The 17,938-nt window shown below is 35.6% G+C and overlaps 1 protein-coding gene across 3 annotated transcripts in view; it reads left to right on the top strand.

Annotated features, from left to right (window-relative positions):
* The window catches only part of PRKDC (protein kinase, DNA-activated, catalytic subunit), a 214,591-nt gene that overhangs the window by 42,056 nt on the left and 154,597 nt on the right, over positions 1-17,938 (top strand). For all 3 annotated transcript variants that reach the window (XM_042923148.1, XM_042923150.1, XM_042923151.1), the window contains 6 exons: positions 5,066-5,169; positions 7,714-7,804; positions 8,601-8,764; positions 9,476-9,628; positions 14,120-14,227; positions 16,746-16,972. In XM_042923148.1, coding sequence (XP_042779082.1) covers positions 5,066-5,169; positions 7,714-7,804; positions 8,601-8,764; positions 9,476-9,628; positions 14,120-14,227; positions 16,746-16,972 — 847 coding nt within the window. The remainder of the gene's footprint in view (positions 1-5,065; positions 5,170-7,713; positions 7,805-8,600; positions 8,765-9,475; positions 9,629-14,119; positions 14,228-16,745; positions 16,973-17,938) is intronic.

Genomic DNA, 17,938 nt, shown 5'->3' with positions numbered 1-17,938 from the left:
GACCAGATGGCTTCACAGGTGAATTCTACCTCACTTTTAAAGAAAAGTTAATACCTATCCTCAAACTGTTTCAAAAATTGAAGAAGGAATGCTTTGAGATTAATTCTGTAAGGCCAGCATTGCTCTGATACCACAACCAAAGACACTACAAAAGAAGGAAATTACAGGTCAGTGTCCGTGATGAACATAGACACCAAAACCCTCATCAGAATATTAACAAACTGAATTCAAAATACATTAAAAGGATCATACACAGGGATCAAATGGGATTTATTCCAGGGATGCAAGGATGGTTCACCATCCACAGATCAATCAATGTGATACACTCCATTAACCAAACGAAGGATAAAAATCATGAGATCATCTTAATAGATAATAGAAAAAACATTGGACACAATTCATCTGTTTTTGATAAAAAATCTCAAGAAAGTGGGTATAGAGACATATCAACATAATAAAGTCTGTGTATGACAAAGTCACAGCTAATATACTCAATGGTGAAAAGCTGAAAGCTTTTCCTCTAAGATCAGCAACAAGACAAGGAAGATGTCAACTCTTACCACTTTTATTCAACATAGTACTGAAGTCCTAGCCAGAACAATTAGATCTAAAAATAAAAGGCATCCAAATTGGTAAGAAGTAAAACAAAACTGTCACTATTTGTAGATGATGTGATAGAAAATCCTAAAGATGCCACTAGAAACAAAAATAAATTCTGGGGCCCCAGTGGCTCAGTCAGTTGAGCATCCGACTTTGGCTCAGGTCACGATGTCACAGTTCGTGAGTTCAAGCACCACATCGGGCTCTGTGCTGACAGCTCAGAGCCTGAAGCCTGCTTCGGATTCTGTGTCTCCCTCTCTCTCTGCCCCTAACCCATTCACATTCTGTCTCTGTCTCTCTCAAAAATAAATAAACATTAAAAAAAAATTTTTAAAAATCAATAAATTCATTAAAGTTGCAGGATTAAAACTAATATGTGGAAATCTGTTGCATTTCTGTACACTAATGAACTGTCAGAGGAATTAAGAAAATTCCATTTACAATTGAATCAAAAAGAATAAAATATCTTGGAGTAAACCTAACCACAGAGGTGAAAGACCTGTACTCTGAAAACTGTATGACGTTGATGAAAGAAATTAAAGATGACACAAGCAAATGGAAAGATGTACCCTGCTTATGGTTTGGAAAAATTAGTATTGTTAAAATGTCCATACTATTAAAAGCAATCTATAGATTCAGTGCAATCCCTATCAAAATACCAATGGCACTTTCACAGAGCTAGAACAAATAATCCTAAAATTTGTATGAACCACAAAAGACCACAAATGGCCAAAGCCATCTTGAGAAAGAAGGACAAAGCTCGAGGTAGAATATATAATGGGGAAAGGACAGTGTGTTTGATAAATGTTATTGGGAAAATTGGAGAACTGCATGTAAAAGAATGAAACTGGATCATTTTCTTATAGCATACACAAAAATAAAATCGATTAAAGACCTAAATGTAGACCTGAATTCATAAAATGCCTAAGAAGTAAACATATGTAGTAAATTCTTGGACATTAAACACTTTTTTTCTGTGCCCTCAGGCAAGGACAACAAAAAAATAAGCACAACCTTGAAGCAGTTCTGTCTCAGGGAGTTCATAAAATCACTTTTCAAAGTAACACTAACATCTTAGGTGGTATGCATGTTAACATGATCTTCAATTCAGTAAGTCTTAAAAAAATAATATTTGCTTTTACTATGGTAACTATTACTAGTTCAAACCCACATAAGCAAAGATATGTGGGGTCTTACTAAGACCCAGTTGTGAAAAGTGTTCTAGACACCAAAAAGCCCAAGACTGTGCTTTATGAGAAAACTGTCCTTAAGAGAGAAGCGTACCCCAAATTGTATTTCTGCAGTATTGCTTCTACAGTAGCTTCAACAGCTTATCGAATATAACTTACTACCAAACAAATTTCTTTTTTACCAAGAAAACTCAGAGTGGATAATTGAGAATTGTCTTCCGTACTCACGGACTTCTCAAATTCAGTTTGTGAGCACACATGACACCATTGTCTTCAGCCATGTCCATCCCTATACAACTCCAATTGGCAGCATATACACATTCATTAACATGACCCCAAGGTCCTTTCTTGTTATATCCTATAAAAACAAACAAAAGCACACAAACTTAAAAGTGATGCTGACTGATCATCGTTTCAGATTTTATTTTACTGAGTAATTATCTGCATGTGTAGTGATTTTCTATTAATTCACTCAGTCCAAGGTTTCAAGTTGCCTAAAGATCTTAGAAGTTATCTTCCAGCTGCTGTCATGCTACAAAACATAAGTATTGGGGAAATAAAAAGTTTGTCCAAATCATGGTTCAGGTTGTACATAAATTTATAATGTTTTTCATAACTTAAAATTTACATGGGACTGTTTGTGATAATGAGAAAGTTCTGGAGGTAGATGGTGGTGATGATTAGGCAACATTGTGAATGTAGTTAGTGCCACTTAAATGTACACATAAAAATGGTTGAAAGAATACATTTTATGTTATGTGTCTTATATGGCAATAAAAAATGTTATGAGAAGTATGTTAGCACATTGGCTTAGTAAGCCTGAATAAGTATAGGGAAAAACAAGCCCAAGTACAATAATGTACACTTGTATTATAATTAACACTAATAGATAAAAAGACATATTTAAAATTTAAACCAAGCATCCAAGTCTTGATTTTGGCTCACGCCATAATCCTAGGATTGTGGGATTGAGCCCCGCATGGATCCTGCTTGAGATTCTCCCTCTGCCCCTTCCCCACTCTCGCATGTGCTCTCTCTCAAATAAAAAAAAAAAGTTAAAAATAAAATTAAACTTAAAATTATTAAACTTGTTTCATTTAACAAAGATATGCCTTAGTCATGTAATATGGATTCCTGAAATGTTTCTGCGTTAGTTTCTCTAAGATTTTTTATTTTAGTATGGCGCATCTAAAGCATTATAGTAAACGTTGAAAGCATTTTCAGAGAATTATAGGAACATTCATTTTATATTTTGCATGTACGAGGCCCAACAGAGCTCCTTGAAGATACTTTATAATCTAATCTATTAATACCTTTCAGATACAGGAGAATATTATGCACTTCAGGAGAAGTAAAGGCCTTTGTCAGTTCAGGCACATCGCTACAACAACAGATGGAGAGCATAGTGCTTTAGATCTGCAATTTGAGCCCTAGCTCCAGAGACACAATAGTAAGGTAAAACATTGACCAATTCAGATATCAAAGAGCTCTTGTTCCCATTGTACAAAATTCTGAATTAGTCTGAGCTCAAAAAACAAACAAATCCTCTTTTTATCTCTGGCCCATCAGAGAGTAGATCTCTAACATCTGAACACAAAAGGTCACCAAATGGTCAGCAAACAAATTCTTAGTTATTGCTCCCACCCATGGAGACTTGCTTCTTGGGCATAAGCAAACCAAAAGCACAAAATTATAGAGAGGGAAACTAGACAAAGCAGAGGTAAGGTTCTGTTGTCGTTTAGGTTTCATTTCTGGAGCCCAGAAAAGACGTGCTGGGATTAAATCACCTGTGAGGTGTCTTCCAACGAACATAGCTTACTTGGCTCTGTCAGCCAATCTACTGGGCATCTGCAGAACTCATGAAAAATAACTTTATAGCTTTACAGTTAGGGCTCTACACTGGTAATAAAGTGTACATGTGTCAAAGAATTTATTTTATTTATTTATTTTTTTCAACATTTTTTATTTTTTTTTATTTTTTTTTATTTTTGGGACAGAGAGAGACAGAGCATGAACGGGGGAGGGGCAGAGAGAGAGGGAGACACAGAATCGGAAGCAGGCTCCAGGCTCCGAGCCATCAGCCCAGAGCCTGACACGGGGCTCGAACTCACGGACCGCGAGATCGTGACCTGGCTGAAGTCGGACGCTTAACCGACTGCGCCACCCAGGCGCCCCTCAAAGAATTTATTTAACTCAGTAGTTAGTAAAGGCATTGGTAAAATGTTATAACTGGCTTCTATACCCTGAATCGAATCACGAGAAAACATTAGACAAATCCAGATAAAGGAACAGTATACAAAATTCCTGGCATATAATTTTTTGAGTGTTCATTAAATTCAAAGGAAGACTAAATTGTTTCAGTTTAAAGGTTACTAAAAAGACAGGACAGCTAAATATGACATGTGGTTTTGAATAAAGACATTATTAAGCTCAATGCTAGAACCTGAGTGGGGCTGAAGGTTAATTGTGGGTCATGTCTCAAGATGAATGTCCTAATTTGGATAGTTGCAGTGACTGTCATATAGGAGGATGTCCTTGTAGCAAACATACCTAAAGTATTGAGGAGTGGTGGGGCATCAGGCTGGTAACTTACTCTTAAATGGTTCAGGAAAGAAAAGTATGTTTTTGCCATACTTTAAAATTTTCTCTAAGTTTGTAATCATTTTTAAAAAATTTTATGGAGAGATACTTCACAACTGTAAATATTCTTGCTCCTCACGAGTACCCCTTGATTATTCTTCCTGAATCTCTTACTACTGCGATGGTTGTAAAATAGTGATTTTCTGACTCCATCATTCCATCATACTAGTTGGCATTCTATTGTAAGAAATTACTTCATTTTCTCACTTCTTTATATTAGTAGGAACTTGTGGATTCTTATTTTTCCAGTGGCTCTAGTCTTTTATCTTTGTTATTCATTTTTATGCTCAGATTGTTCCAGATTTGGCTTCCATATAAGGAGTGGGAATTGGCTGCTTCAAGCAGCTCCTTCCTAGAACCAAAAAGGTGATTCAGGCTCCTCTTATAAATATAGGTCTACCCAATGTCTGGAGTTAGCCACTTCTTCAAGGAACCATGTTTCTTTTAGTAGACAATGATATTTAAAACCAGGACAACCATTATTAATTATTTTTGTTGTGGAAACTTAATATTTTAATCATAATTAAAATTAGGATTTTAATGTCTCTATTTGGCAGTATTCTGTGTACTCCCTAGTGTGCATCAAATAAATGAGTGGATGCTATTTGAAATTTATTTTTGTTTATTGTTGATAGATGAGACCAAGAACTGGGAAGTGTCAGCACTTTCTCGGGCTGCCCAGAAAGGATTTAATAAAGTTGTGTTAAAGCATCTGAAAAAGACAAAGAACATTTCATCGGTAAGAAATCCTTTGTATATTCTTTACCTTAAACAATGGAGAGATCAGATTCTAAACTTATGAAGAGTAAAAATCTTTGTTTAAAATGTTAGTTATTCTTATCTATAAAGTAGAGAACAGTATAGAAATAGTTTCAGTGTATTTTGAGCCATAAAAATGTAAGAAATATTAACTATCTGGTTTATTGTCTTGATCATGTTTTCTTGTTTTCTTTACCTTCAAATATATTTAGTGGCTGAAAGAAAGTAATATGGATCATCTTCAGTAAGCAATCAGAATATTGATATTATGGATATGTAAGATTGATTCATTTAGGCCTTAAATGTATTATTTTGTCAAGTTTAATTGATGCCAGGGTTTCTGTTTTTTTGGTGATGATTTCTTGAGATTAGGTTTTTGAGATGTGGCTTATAATGTAATAGGAAACAAAGAATAAAGAGAGAAAAGGGACTATAGAGAAAATACCTATTTTAGGTATGGAGTGAAAATTAAAATTTGAAAAACTTTTAGTGTCTAGAACTGATAATGTAAGCTCTAGGGTAAATGCCTCCACCTCGTTATTTTTGACAGCTTTTGATTGAGACGCTGCGTAGAACTGGAGATGGCTGTCTAAAATATTTAAATTCTTTTATCACATATAAATAAAACAAAATAAAATTACTTGAGCATATTTCTGGTTTTACAAATAAAACTTCTTTACAGATATACAATTTCTCATTAGGAGAGTGGTTCTTGATGTGAGGACTCTGTGGGTTCCAGGGTGCAAGGCCAAAGCTATTTTTACTCATTGACATTTGCACTATGGTGTAATGACGGGTAACGCTGTTCATTCCTAAGCACTTTATTAAATCTTGACCCTTGAACACATGTCTTCTTAATGTTCTGTGTGATGAAACAGGAAGTGTGCATAAAGCAGTCTGTTGCATAGTGCAGTGTGGCAATTGTCTTTAGGAAAAGCACTTTGTGATGTTTTGAGCTGTGAGCTAAAGTAGGCACTTTTTCAGGAACACCGTTTTCACTTGAAAGAACAACTGACAAACTGTGGCTGTTCGGTATTTGGCAGAGATTTTATCTAAAATAGAGTGAGACTGTCACTTCAAAGAAAACATCTGAGAGTATTTGTTGCCAATGATAAAATTGCAAGGTTTTAAACAAAAATTAAATTTTGGAAAACTTGAAACCGTTACCGTGAACTTGACAGCTTTTTAACTTAAAGAGTTTTCTGATAATATTGTTGATATTAACCAATGTGACTTTTTTGCATACATAATGAAACGTGTCAACATTTGTAAGATCTGCATAACCCAGTAAACCAGTATTTTCACATCACCAGTACATTATGTTACCAAGTCATGCATAGGTAAAAAAATCCACTTGAAGTGCAGGATAGACCAGTGGATTTTAATATAACAGACTACATCAAATTCATTGGTAAGGTTTCAGATTCCACATTGTACCTAAGAAATAACCGGGGAGGGGGTGGGGGCGTCTGGGTGGCTCAGTCGATGGAGCGTCTGACTCTTGGTTTCAGCCTAGGTCATGATCTCATGGTTCATGACTTCCAGCCCCGCATCAGGCTCTGTGCTGACCATGCAGAGACTGCTTGGGATTCTCTCTCTCTCTTTCCCTCTCTCTCTGCCCCTCCTCTGTTCATTCTCTCCCTCTTTCAAAGTAAATAAGCTTAAAAAAATTTAAAAAAGAGAAATTTTGACTTGTTCAATTTGTATCAAGCTGTTATCTAAAAAGACTATTAAAACACTCCTCCATCTTCCAAATGTGGCCTAACAACATATCACTATAGTTGTTTCCTAGTGAGACACACAGTGAAGAGATTTGCACAAGTGTGAAACAGTGTCACCTTCCTGAGGTTTTTTGTTTTATTTGGAAAATGTAATTACTTTTCCTAAAAATATGTCATTTGTTAACATGTAATGGGTTTCAGTGGGGTTTTTTTTTTGTTTGTTTATTTGTTTTGTTTATTTACTTTGAGACAGAGAGAGAGGATGCGAGCAGGGGAGGGGCACAGAGAGGGAGAGAGAGCATCACCAGCAGGCTCCACACTGTCAGCACAGAGCCCAACGTGGGGCTGGATCTCACGAACTGAGATCATGACCTGAGCCGAAATCAGGAGTCAGACTTTGAACCAGCTGAGCCACCCAGGCACCCCTGGGTTTCGTATTTTTAAATAAAACAATAAATAATTTCAAGGTTTTAACTTCTAGTAGGAGAAATTATCAATAAACATGACCCACTTAAACAAAAGTTCTTTGGGGATCCTTAGTATTTTTTAAGGGTGTAAAGGATCCTGCCAAAACTTTGTGACCACTGGCCTTGAAAATGGACATCTGACTGCAAAACTGGAAAAGATATGACTTTTTTCCATGAATTTGCAGTAATATTTACAGCAGTACTGTATAGGATATAATGAACCATTGAAAGAAATTAATAACAGAGAGGGTCATAAAATCGTTTTTTTTCTTCTCATAATTCTCTTAATCTTTAATTCCGTTATCATCACATGTGTATTATTGTTCAAATTTGCAGAATGAAGTACTGTCCTTAGAAGAAATAAGGATTAGAGTAGTACAGATGCTTGGCTTTCTGGGAGGACAAATAAACAAAAATCTCCTAACAGGTAAACTTTCCTTTAAAATAAATTTATCTCTGTAGATGTATTTGTACTTTGAGTATATACAGATCATGGTATATTGTAGTATTTGCTCCTATATGTGATTTATATATTTTCAAGTGAGATTACAAAGAATAATATTTTGCCAAATGAAATGTTTTGACAATACCCATGCAATCTGGATAACTCAATACTTGTTGACAAGATGTTCTAGTCTGGTTTGTTAAACACATTTTCCATTTCGAAACAGAATCTAATTTGACACTTTTAATATTATACATTGTGTCAGGAATTCAAAGTTAATCTTTGAAAATTCTGATGTTCTTAATATTTGGATATTTATTTAGAGTGTTTTTTTTTCTATCAGAATCAGCATTTTAGATTACTAAAAATTCATCTGTATTTTGAGTTTTGATCTTTCATATTAAGTATACTAATGACTTTTGGTTATTTAGGAAGTTAGAACCTACGTTGGGAAAATAAATGTTTACAAAGGGGAGATTTTTATTGTTCATTTACCATTTTTCCACATAACACCTAAAATAATTCTTACTGAAAATGGAAACTAAACATTCCGGACTATTAAACTTGCTTAAACATAATTTTACTTTAAATCAAAGTTAAAAATAGTATGTCAGTGATAATGTAATGGCATGTACATGTCTGAAGTAAAAACAAAAAAGGAAAGATGAATGATGTGTTAAAAGTATAAAAGCATTCTACTTTCACTAATGAATTGTAGAGCAATTGATATTAGAAAGATTTTGAATGAAAACATGCTCTTCCTGATTTTTTTTAACAGCCACATCCTCAGATGAAATGATGAAGAAATATGTGGCATGGGACAGAGAAAAAAGACTCAGTTTTGCAGTACCATTTATAGAAATGAAGCCTGTCATTTATCTGGATGTGTTCTTGCCTCGGGTCACAGAGTTAGCTCTTTCAGCTAGTGACAGACAAACTAAAGTACTTTCATTTTTTATTATTTTATTTATAATCTATGCTTTTTAAGACCTGTATTTGTTTGGAAATAGATAATATATTTCAGACATTCCAATATTATTAATTCTGTATATTCTGTAATATAGCAATTAGACAGTGATTTAATTATCAGAAGTAGATGTTACTAGTAAAAAGTAAACATAAATCTTAGTAGATAATAACCTGGTAAAACACTAATATACCAAAAAACTGTCCAGAATAGAAAATGCAGTACAAAGTGTACTTAAAACTTATTTCCAATTTGTGCACCATTATTATCACCTTAACTTGGGAGGTTAGAAACAGACAATCTCAAGTTTTTATGAAATTCATTTGTAAATTTCCAAAAAATGTTTTAAAAATACATTTACTGAAAGTGAAGGTTAAAAATGTGCTGACAAATGAAGTAAAGTTCTGTGGTAATGGTAGCAATGAAACATATTTCTTTAAGGTACCATTCCCAGTTTGTCTAAATCGTTTTAAGTTTTCATTCTTACCTCTTGGATGCAGATCAAAGTGCACAGAAGCATTAGTTTTATGCAAGAAGTGCTGCTTCCAGTTAATTTATATTTGGGAATGATAGTTACCTGCTACAGAAGTTTTTCTTTTTAAAGGGCTAAGTTGAGTAACATTTCAAAATATTCTTCTCTTGTAAACCTGGAAACTTAAACTTGTTGAACTCCTGGCTTGTTTTAGGTTGCAGCTTGTGAACTTTTACACAGCATAGTTATGTTTATGTTGGGAAAAGCCACTCAGATGCCTGAAAGTGGTCAGGGTTTCCCACCCATGTACCAGCTCTACAAGCGAACTTTCCCCGTGCTACTTCAACTTGCATGTGATGTAGATCAGGTAAGTGAGTGACATTGAATCTGGCACAGTTGCAAAGCTTAAAAAAGTTGGATCTTGTTCAGTGATCTTCAAAGCTTGCTGCGGGTTGGAATACCCTGGGGATCTTGACATAAATGCCGCTGCCTGGCTGCTGCCCCTTGTGACTGTGATTTAATTCTTCAGGGGTATGACCTGGGGATCAGGACTTTTAAAAGCTCTCCTGGTGATTTTTAACGTGCCACAGTTTGGGAATGAATCACTGATCTAGCTAATAGTTGCTGATAGTATAGGCATCTAAAGCTGAATTTGCAGTCTGCCCTCATGTAGGGACTTAACAGTCTCTAGGAATGAAGAAGAGACAAGTAACCATGTACAAGAGTGGAAATAATGACAAGTGGCCTCTTTCTGATGACTTTGTGGCAAATTCTCCATTGCTGCATGAAGCAGGAAAAAGTAGAATTCTCAGTTCATTTCATGAAGCTATGATATCTTCAGTACCAGGATGCACACACAAAAGAGGAAGCTAAATGAAAGATCATTTATTAAAAACAAGAAAACTCATTTCTAAATATAATGGAAAATTCTTCAACATATATGAATGAATACAATCCAGCAATGTATTCAAATGTGCTGTGATTAAATAGGATGTTTGGTTAAAATTGGAAATTTACCATAGAAACGGATTTCAGAAGCAGTAATTCCCTCCATAGAACCCTCAAAGGTGTTTGTCCTGCTGAAACTATTAGTAGTTTAGTGTTCTCTTTAATATGAAAAGAATGTCTCCCTGAATTCTAGAGTTGAATCATCCCCAGGCATGAAGCGCTAATGCCGCCTTGTGCCCGGGCCAGGATAGAAGCCCAAGGTGAGAAGTGAGTTGGTCTGTTGAGGGGCAGTGCCTGCAGTGTGGAGTGGTTGCTCAGTATTGCTTCATGTGCATTCAGTTAGTTATTTGCAGTGGTTAGTATTTGGGCCTCTCACCAGGCCATGAGTTCCCTGAGGGCAAGGGCATTAGAAAGGAAGAAGAGATTATTATTTTGAATGTAATTTTTTTTAAACCTGGAAAGCCCAAGAGTGTCAACCGATAAACTGTAGGAATTAACAAAGGAAGAAACTGACGAATTACAAAACAAAATTCTCATATATCAGTGTTCTCATTTATCTTAAATATTAGGATTGATCACTTTGAAAATAGGTCTACAGTATCTTACTCATAGCAGCATCAAAAATATATATAAAATGTCTATAAATGAACTTTAATATGTCAGGTAAATATATGTTTTATGAATACAAAATGAGCATGCTCTGTATCTGAGATAGAAGAATCAATATTGAAAAAACACCAGCTGTTCACTGATCAGTAAGTTTGGTACCATTCCAGCAGAAAGATCATAATTAATTTCATTTTGAACCTAAAAAGTAATCTGAAAGAATAATTGCTTGAGCCTCACCAAGAACAATTTTGAAAGGGTAGAGTAGTGAAGGAAGTCTTGCTTTAGCAGATGCTAAAGCCATGTTATTTATAATAGGGTTGAGCTAGGCAGAGATAGACCAGTGGGAGGGTCTTGTGGCTGCCAAGTGGGTTCATGTGTGTACATCAAAATTGTATATATGGTAGAAGAGGCTTTTAAGTTAGAAGTGGATCATTTAATAAATAATCTTAGGCCAGTCAACTAACCTGAAAAATTAATTCAAATTAAGAGAAGGATAAACAAACTATGAATATATTACAGAAAAATGTAATTAGTTACAGCATGCTGTCTGTCCGTGTGTATCTTTGGATTAGAATGGTCTTTTTCATGATAAAATATGTTTTTTAATATAGAAACACATGAAACTAAAAGTGAACCTCCATCTCATCACCCCTTTCACAGTCTTATTTCCCTGGAAAATCTACTTTATCCTCTATTGAAAATTTCATGAATATATGCCCAGATCTTTGTGAAAATACGTTTTTACAAATGTGCATATATGCTTTACTTATAAAAAGGATCATAGCATTCAGAAACTCTTTATGTACAGGATGTGTTTTCTGCTACTCGGATGGATTTTATTATCGTTACAGTGTAGACAGCCTTCCATGTCTTTCCCTAAAGTTTTGCGTAGAAGTGGAGATTTTCCGACAAAATACAGAAAGCAGATGTATAGAAAAAAATGTTAATGTCTTGATAGTTTTGACTTTATAAATGTTTAAAAATACTGAATGGCACAAAACTCACAATTGTAATGTATACATAATGTGGGGAATTTTTTTGTAACATTCTACTGAAGATAGAAAAGATTTAAAAATGAGCAAATAAAGAACAAAAATAGGCAGCTTATAAATGAAGAGATACATATGGCCAATGAAATATATTTTAAAATATTCAATCTTTTTAGTAAATAAGGAAATTAAAATTAAAATGCTATTTTTTTCAGCTGTTGTAAAATATTTTAAAAATTGACAATGGTAAGTGTTGCCAAGCATGATGGAAAGGACCTTGGGAGTTGTGGCTGGAGAGAATGTGGGTGGGCACAGGTTCTCTGTGAGCAGAACAAAACGCTGGGTGACCTGCAGCCCTGGTCCAGCACTTTCCTGACTAGAGATGTGCTCAGACCAGTGTATATTGGACTTTGCCGTGATTTCTTTAGAACAGTCACAAATTAGAAATGCCTGCATCTCTAGGGGCACCTTGATGGCTCAGTCAGTTGCACGTCCGACTTTGGCTCAGGTCATGGTCTTGTGGTTTGAGTTCGAGCCCTGTGTCGGGCTCTGTGCTGACAGCTCAGAGCCTGAATCTGCTCTGGATTCTGTGTCTCCCTCTCTTTCTGCCCCTTTCCTGCTTGCACTTTCTCTCTCTCTCTCAAAATAAATAAACGTTAAAAAAAAAAAAAAAAGAAAAAGAAAAATACCTGCATTTCTAATAATAGGATTTGGGCAACTGGTCATGGTATGTCTATATATAGGATACCAGATAGCTAATAAAAATGCTGTTATAGCTTATATATTTATACAAAAATATTCAACATTAAGAGGAAAAGTGGTTATAAAAATGTGTATTATTTTTAAGTGTGCATATACATATATTTAAATGTGTTTAAAAAATTATTTTGAAAGTTAACAGTGATACTTAATGTTCACAGTGGTTACCTTTGGGATATAGGGTTGCAGATGGATAGTTTTCTACATTTTCTATAATTTGTGTAAGGTGTGTGTATATATGTGTTGTATGCATGTGTCTATGCATATATATGTACACACAGACATATATATATGATTTTGTGAATAATTGTATGAATTCATATGTAGTATGAATAAGAGTGTATAATTCTTTTGGGGAAAAAAAATAATGCTTTAAGACCAGTTAAACTTTCAAACTGAAAGAAAGGTAAGAGCTTTTACTTTGCTTAATCCTTAAAATGGCTTCAAAGGTTAGAAAGCTATTCTTTTGGGGAAAAGTATCCAAGTGCAAGAGGGCTCTGTGTTTAGTCTGAATCCCAAGACATTTCACCTGATTTTTGGCCTGGTATACACACCAGTGTGCTTCATTCTTGAGCTCAGTGTCAGTGGGGGAGATAAAACTCCCCTAGATTTCTTGGTATTCTGTAGGTATTTATTCTTAGTATTTTGAGACACAGAAATGTTTAGGATATAAAGATAGGGAATGTTTGCCTTCACTTCTGCTATAAACTTTTTACTTTTCATGTATAATGAGGATCTGATGTGTAACCGTTTGTCTAGGTAATTGCTGTGTTCCAAAAAGATAAGAAGACTTCTTTTATCTCCCCAAGATGTTCACATGGTCACACCAGATGAGGCCACTGGGTTAAGTTCCCAAGGTTCCAGGAAGATAAGTACTGTCTCCCTGGTTATTTCCTTTCAGAAGGAAGGAGTCCAGGCCTGGCAGACTCCTTGGATTGTAAAAGCCAGGGACCCACAAGACTCTCTGCCCCTGGAGAAACTCTGTTTATATTCTAGAACGTTGGAGTAAGAACCCAGGATCCTTTCGATCCCAGCTCCAAGTAGTAAAGATTTTACTCCTTCTTTTTTGGCAGGATGGGAGAGGTGCTTTTTTCTCCCGTATCTCTTCTGTGAAATAGGTTTTGAAGTTTGTATGTGTAGGGCATTGATCTGATTTCCTTTTGTCACCACAAAGGTGTGAATCAGGATGTAGGGAATAACATGATCACTATTTGCTTTGTAGTTGAATAATGATAATGTCTCTGATCCAGAATACCTTGTATGCATGTTTAGGATCAAATAAATAAAGGTAAATATTAAAAAAACAACAATATCTGCCTCCATATTAGAAGAACAGTAAGTTTTAATATGCATATTTTTCTCTGCTGGATTCTAGGAAAAAGAGAAAAAGGAGCTAGAAAGAGCATGTTCCTCATTGAATTTTAACAAGAAAACTAATAAAAAACCATAGGAGTATTATCACTTAATTTTTCCTGTCACTTAAACAGAACTCTATCCAATGTAAAATTACTTTAACATGAAGAAAGTAAACTCTAATGGTATTGTTTCTTTAGGTGACGAGGCAACTATATGAGCCACTAGTTATGCAACTGATTCACTGGTTCACTAACAATAAGAAATTTGAAAGTCAGGATACTGTCGCCTTATTAGAAACAATATTGGTGAGTAATGGTTGATTCTTTTCCTGATGTTTGTATTGTCTAGTTATATGTGATCTATGTTTATAGTTTTATTTATTTATTTATTTTGAGAGAGAGATAGAGAATGAATGAGAGTAGCGGGGAGGGGAGAGAGAATCCCAAGCAGGCTCTGCACTATCAGTGTGGAGCCTGACATGGGACTTGATCTCATGAACTGTTGAGATCATGACCTGAGCTGAAGTTGGGCGCTTAACCAACTGAGCTACCCAGGCACCCTTACTTGATCTATATTTAGAACTTTAAGAAAAGTTACCTGTCCAAATATCAAAATGTAGCATCTAGTTAGGTCATATTGTCTTTTTTCTTTTGTTTTAGTGAATAGGTGAAATGACATTTTAACAGACAGGGTGCTGTAATTATTTACTGAAGTGTTGCTTTTATTTTTTTTAAAGTTTTTTTTTAATGTTTATTTATTTTTGAGAGAGAGTGAGTAGAGGAGGAGGGGCAGAGAGAGAGGGAAACACAGAATCCAAAGTGGGATCCAGGCTCGGAGCTGTCAGCATATAACCCCACGTGGGGCTCAAACTCATGGACCATGAGATCATGACCCGAGCCAAAGTTGTACGCTTAACCAACTGAGCTACCCAGGCGCCCCTACTGAAGTATTACTTTTAAATATTTGCAAGCAGTGTGCACATTTTTTTGTCCTGTCCTCTTTTTTTGGAGAATAGTTATAAATTGACAAACTTCATCTAGATTAAGGCTGTGTGTGTGTGTGTGTGTGTGTGTGTGTGTATGTGTGTGTAGAATAGGAGTGAATAAGAATGTGCTTGGACTTTTATTAGAGTTGCAGAACGCTCTTTTTAAAAAAATATCTATAGTACAATAATTAAGAGTAAAAGCAATTTGTTTGAGCTTATCCAGTTTTCTCCTGCATTCAGATTCAACAAGTGAGGAACCTTAGAAACAGTGGCCATTTCCAACAACTGTCCTGAGATTGTAGAGGTAGAATCATTAGGATTGATCACTGGTTCACGGAGGACAGAAGCAGGGAGGTCAGCTTAAAGCCTTAGTGTCATTTGACACTGATTTTATTACAGTTTTCTGAGTTTTTGCAAATAAGTTTACTTTGATTCCTTTAAATGTCATTTTACTTGATTTTTACCTGTTACTTCATCCCTGATTTGGTCTCGTTGTACACTGACTCTGGAATCAGAAGCCCCAGTTAAATGCATAGCAAGTTTGTCCAAACAGACGTTGTGTGTTCCTTGCACGGGCGCATATTGTGAGGGGGCTGGGAAGACATGCTGCGCAGAGCAGCAGAACACATGCTCCAGATTCCCCAGGACAGTCCTGATGGTACCGTCCTGATGACAGTCCTGTTGTGTGTGTAATTACAATAGGACTCTTCCCACTCTTAGAGTTACCCTACGTGGATGCTGTGTTGTGGCAGTGGAGTTGCTGAACATTTTAAATTAGGATAGTGACCTGATGTCTGTGGTTTAATTCCCTACAGTGTCTACCAGAGAATCCTGCCTAGAATAAATACGTTCAGGTAAATTTAACTTGTGGCTTATTTGCAATTCAGATGGATTTATTCTAATGTTTCCAGTCTGAAGTTTCTTTCTTAGTTGTTTCTCTTCCCCTCTTGATCATCCAAGGGGGCTTAAGTAAGGGTTTCAGAAAGAAATCAGATAAGGTCATGATAATGTAAAGTAAGATAGGTGAGAAAAGGAAAGGTAAAAGAGGAAATGTGAAGTTGGTATAGCACTCAAGTGAAAGCATGTCTGTAGGTTTCCCGGTAAGAATTGCTAATTCCCTGATATCAGCACATGCATTACTCACCACTGCTCTGAGAAGCAATAAATATCACCTCTTCACATTTCCACAGTTAATTGCTTCTTGAATTCTAATAAGCACTGTAATCAGAGATTTTGCATGTAGCAAATAACTGGGGGTGTTAGGTAGAAGAACTCCCTTATTTCAGTGTTCAGTGTAGTTTTTCAAGTTAGATCTTTCCTATACATATCTAAGAGGGAATTATGTCTAGAGGGAAATAAAAATATTCAAATTTCCTTAGCTGTTTTTTTCAGGTATTTAGAGACTATGCCTTTTATGGAGACTGCTTTTACAGAAAGTTATATTTTCAGACCACATCTCCATCTGATTTTTATGTAGCATTACAATTCCCTTGAAACCTAGAAGGAGCTTATTTTCTTTAACCTCTGTAAAGCATCACAGATACTGTTATGAGGCAAAGTCAGCAACAAAAACTCTTAGGATGTAGCCTTTGGGTTTCTTCAGGGAAAGGAGAGACTGTATTGTTGCTACATAATTAAAATATTGTTTCCTTTTTTCATGGATTTATCAGTTTGTTTAAAGGAAAGTGTTTTCATTTCGTCCAAAAGACATTGTTATTAGAGTCTAGATTCTAGACAGATTGGTTTTCTAGTGCTTATTTTTTCTTGAGTAGTGCTCTAAATGAATTTTCACCCAGAGCAGACCAGGGTGTTCAGTTGTCGTATACGTTTTGTTGTAGGATGGAATTGTAGACCCTGTTGACAGTACTTTAAGAGATTTTTGTGGCCGGTGTATTCGTGAATTCCTCAAATGGTCCATTAAGCAGACAACACCGCAGCAGCAGGAAAAAAGTCCAGTAAACACCAAGTCACTTTTCAAGCGACTGTACAGCTTTGCACTTCACCCCAATGCTTTCAAGAGGCTAGGAGCATCACTTGCCTTTAATAATATCTACAGAGAATTCAGGTAAGTAAGCCATGTGACAGGGAAGAGTATAAAAAAGTTCTTTAAATTTTTAGTAGTGATTTTGTAAAGTGACTGGTGTTTATGTATCAATGTATTCATATATCAGACATTTAGTTAATTATGTGTCAGATGCTGTGCTGTTTTCTGGGAATTAAAAAATGAATTGAAATGCAGTTTGCATTCAGGAAACTCAGAAACTACTGAGAAATACATACAAATACATACATACAGCAATACATACATACAGAAATACATACAAACAGCAGTCTTGCAAATGCAACAGAAGACAATCCAGAGTCTTTTGGAGCACAGAAGGGGAGTATGTAATCCAACTTGAGTAGCTTAAAGAAGTCTTCCTATAGCATTTATACTTAGATGAAACGTAAAGGATAAATGGGAATCAGCCAGAGCATTTCATATCAAAGGGATGGGGTAGAGAGAAGAAATAGGGTGGTATATAAGGAGATAAAGACATTTTATATTTCTCAACTGTGGAGTTTGAAGTTTGGAAGGGAGTATAGTGAGATTGGCCAGGAGCCTTGGTTTGTAGAGTTAAAAAACATAGGTCACTTCTAGTGGCAACAAGTCCTTGGAGCAGAGAGCTGCATGGTTAAATTTCCTTCTAAAATTCACCTGCCCATAGCTATATGGAGAGTGGATCTAAGTGACATAAAACGGGGCCAGGACACCAGAGAAGGGATGTTTCAAGAAGTCCAAGAAAAAGATCATTCATCCCTGACCTAAGGTTGTAGTAGCGTTTATTCATTCATCTATTGTTACTTACTAAGAATATTGTATGCTAGTGATGTAAAGACTTAGCTAGTGATATGCTATGCTAGTGATATAAAGATATAGCCATTCATGAGGGTTGCATTTGAAAAAAGAGGTAGATAATAATTAATCACATAATTATAAACTTGTTGCTGAAGTCAGTTCTTTTAAGTAGTGGTAGATGATTACTACATA

The sequence above is a fragment of the Panthera leo genome, chromosome F2 (genome assembly GCF_018350215.1).
Source record: "Panthera leo isolate Ple1 chromosome F2, P.leo_Ple1_pat1.1, whole genome shotgun sequence".
Lineage (NCBI taxonomy): Eukaryota > Metazoa > Chordata > Mammalia > Carnivora > Felidae > Panthera > Panthera leo.
This window is presented reverse-complemented; position numbering and strand designations above follow the sequence as displayed.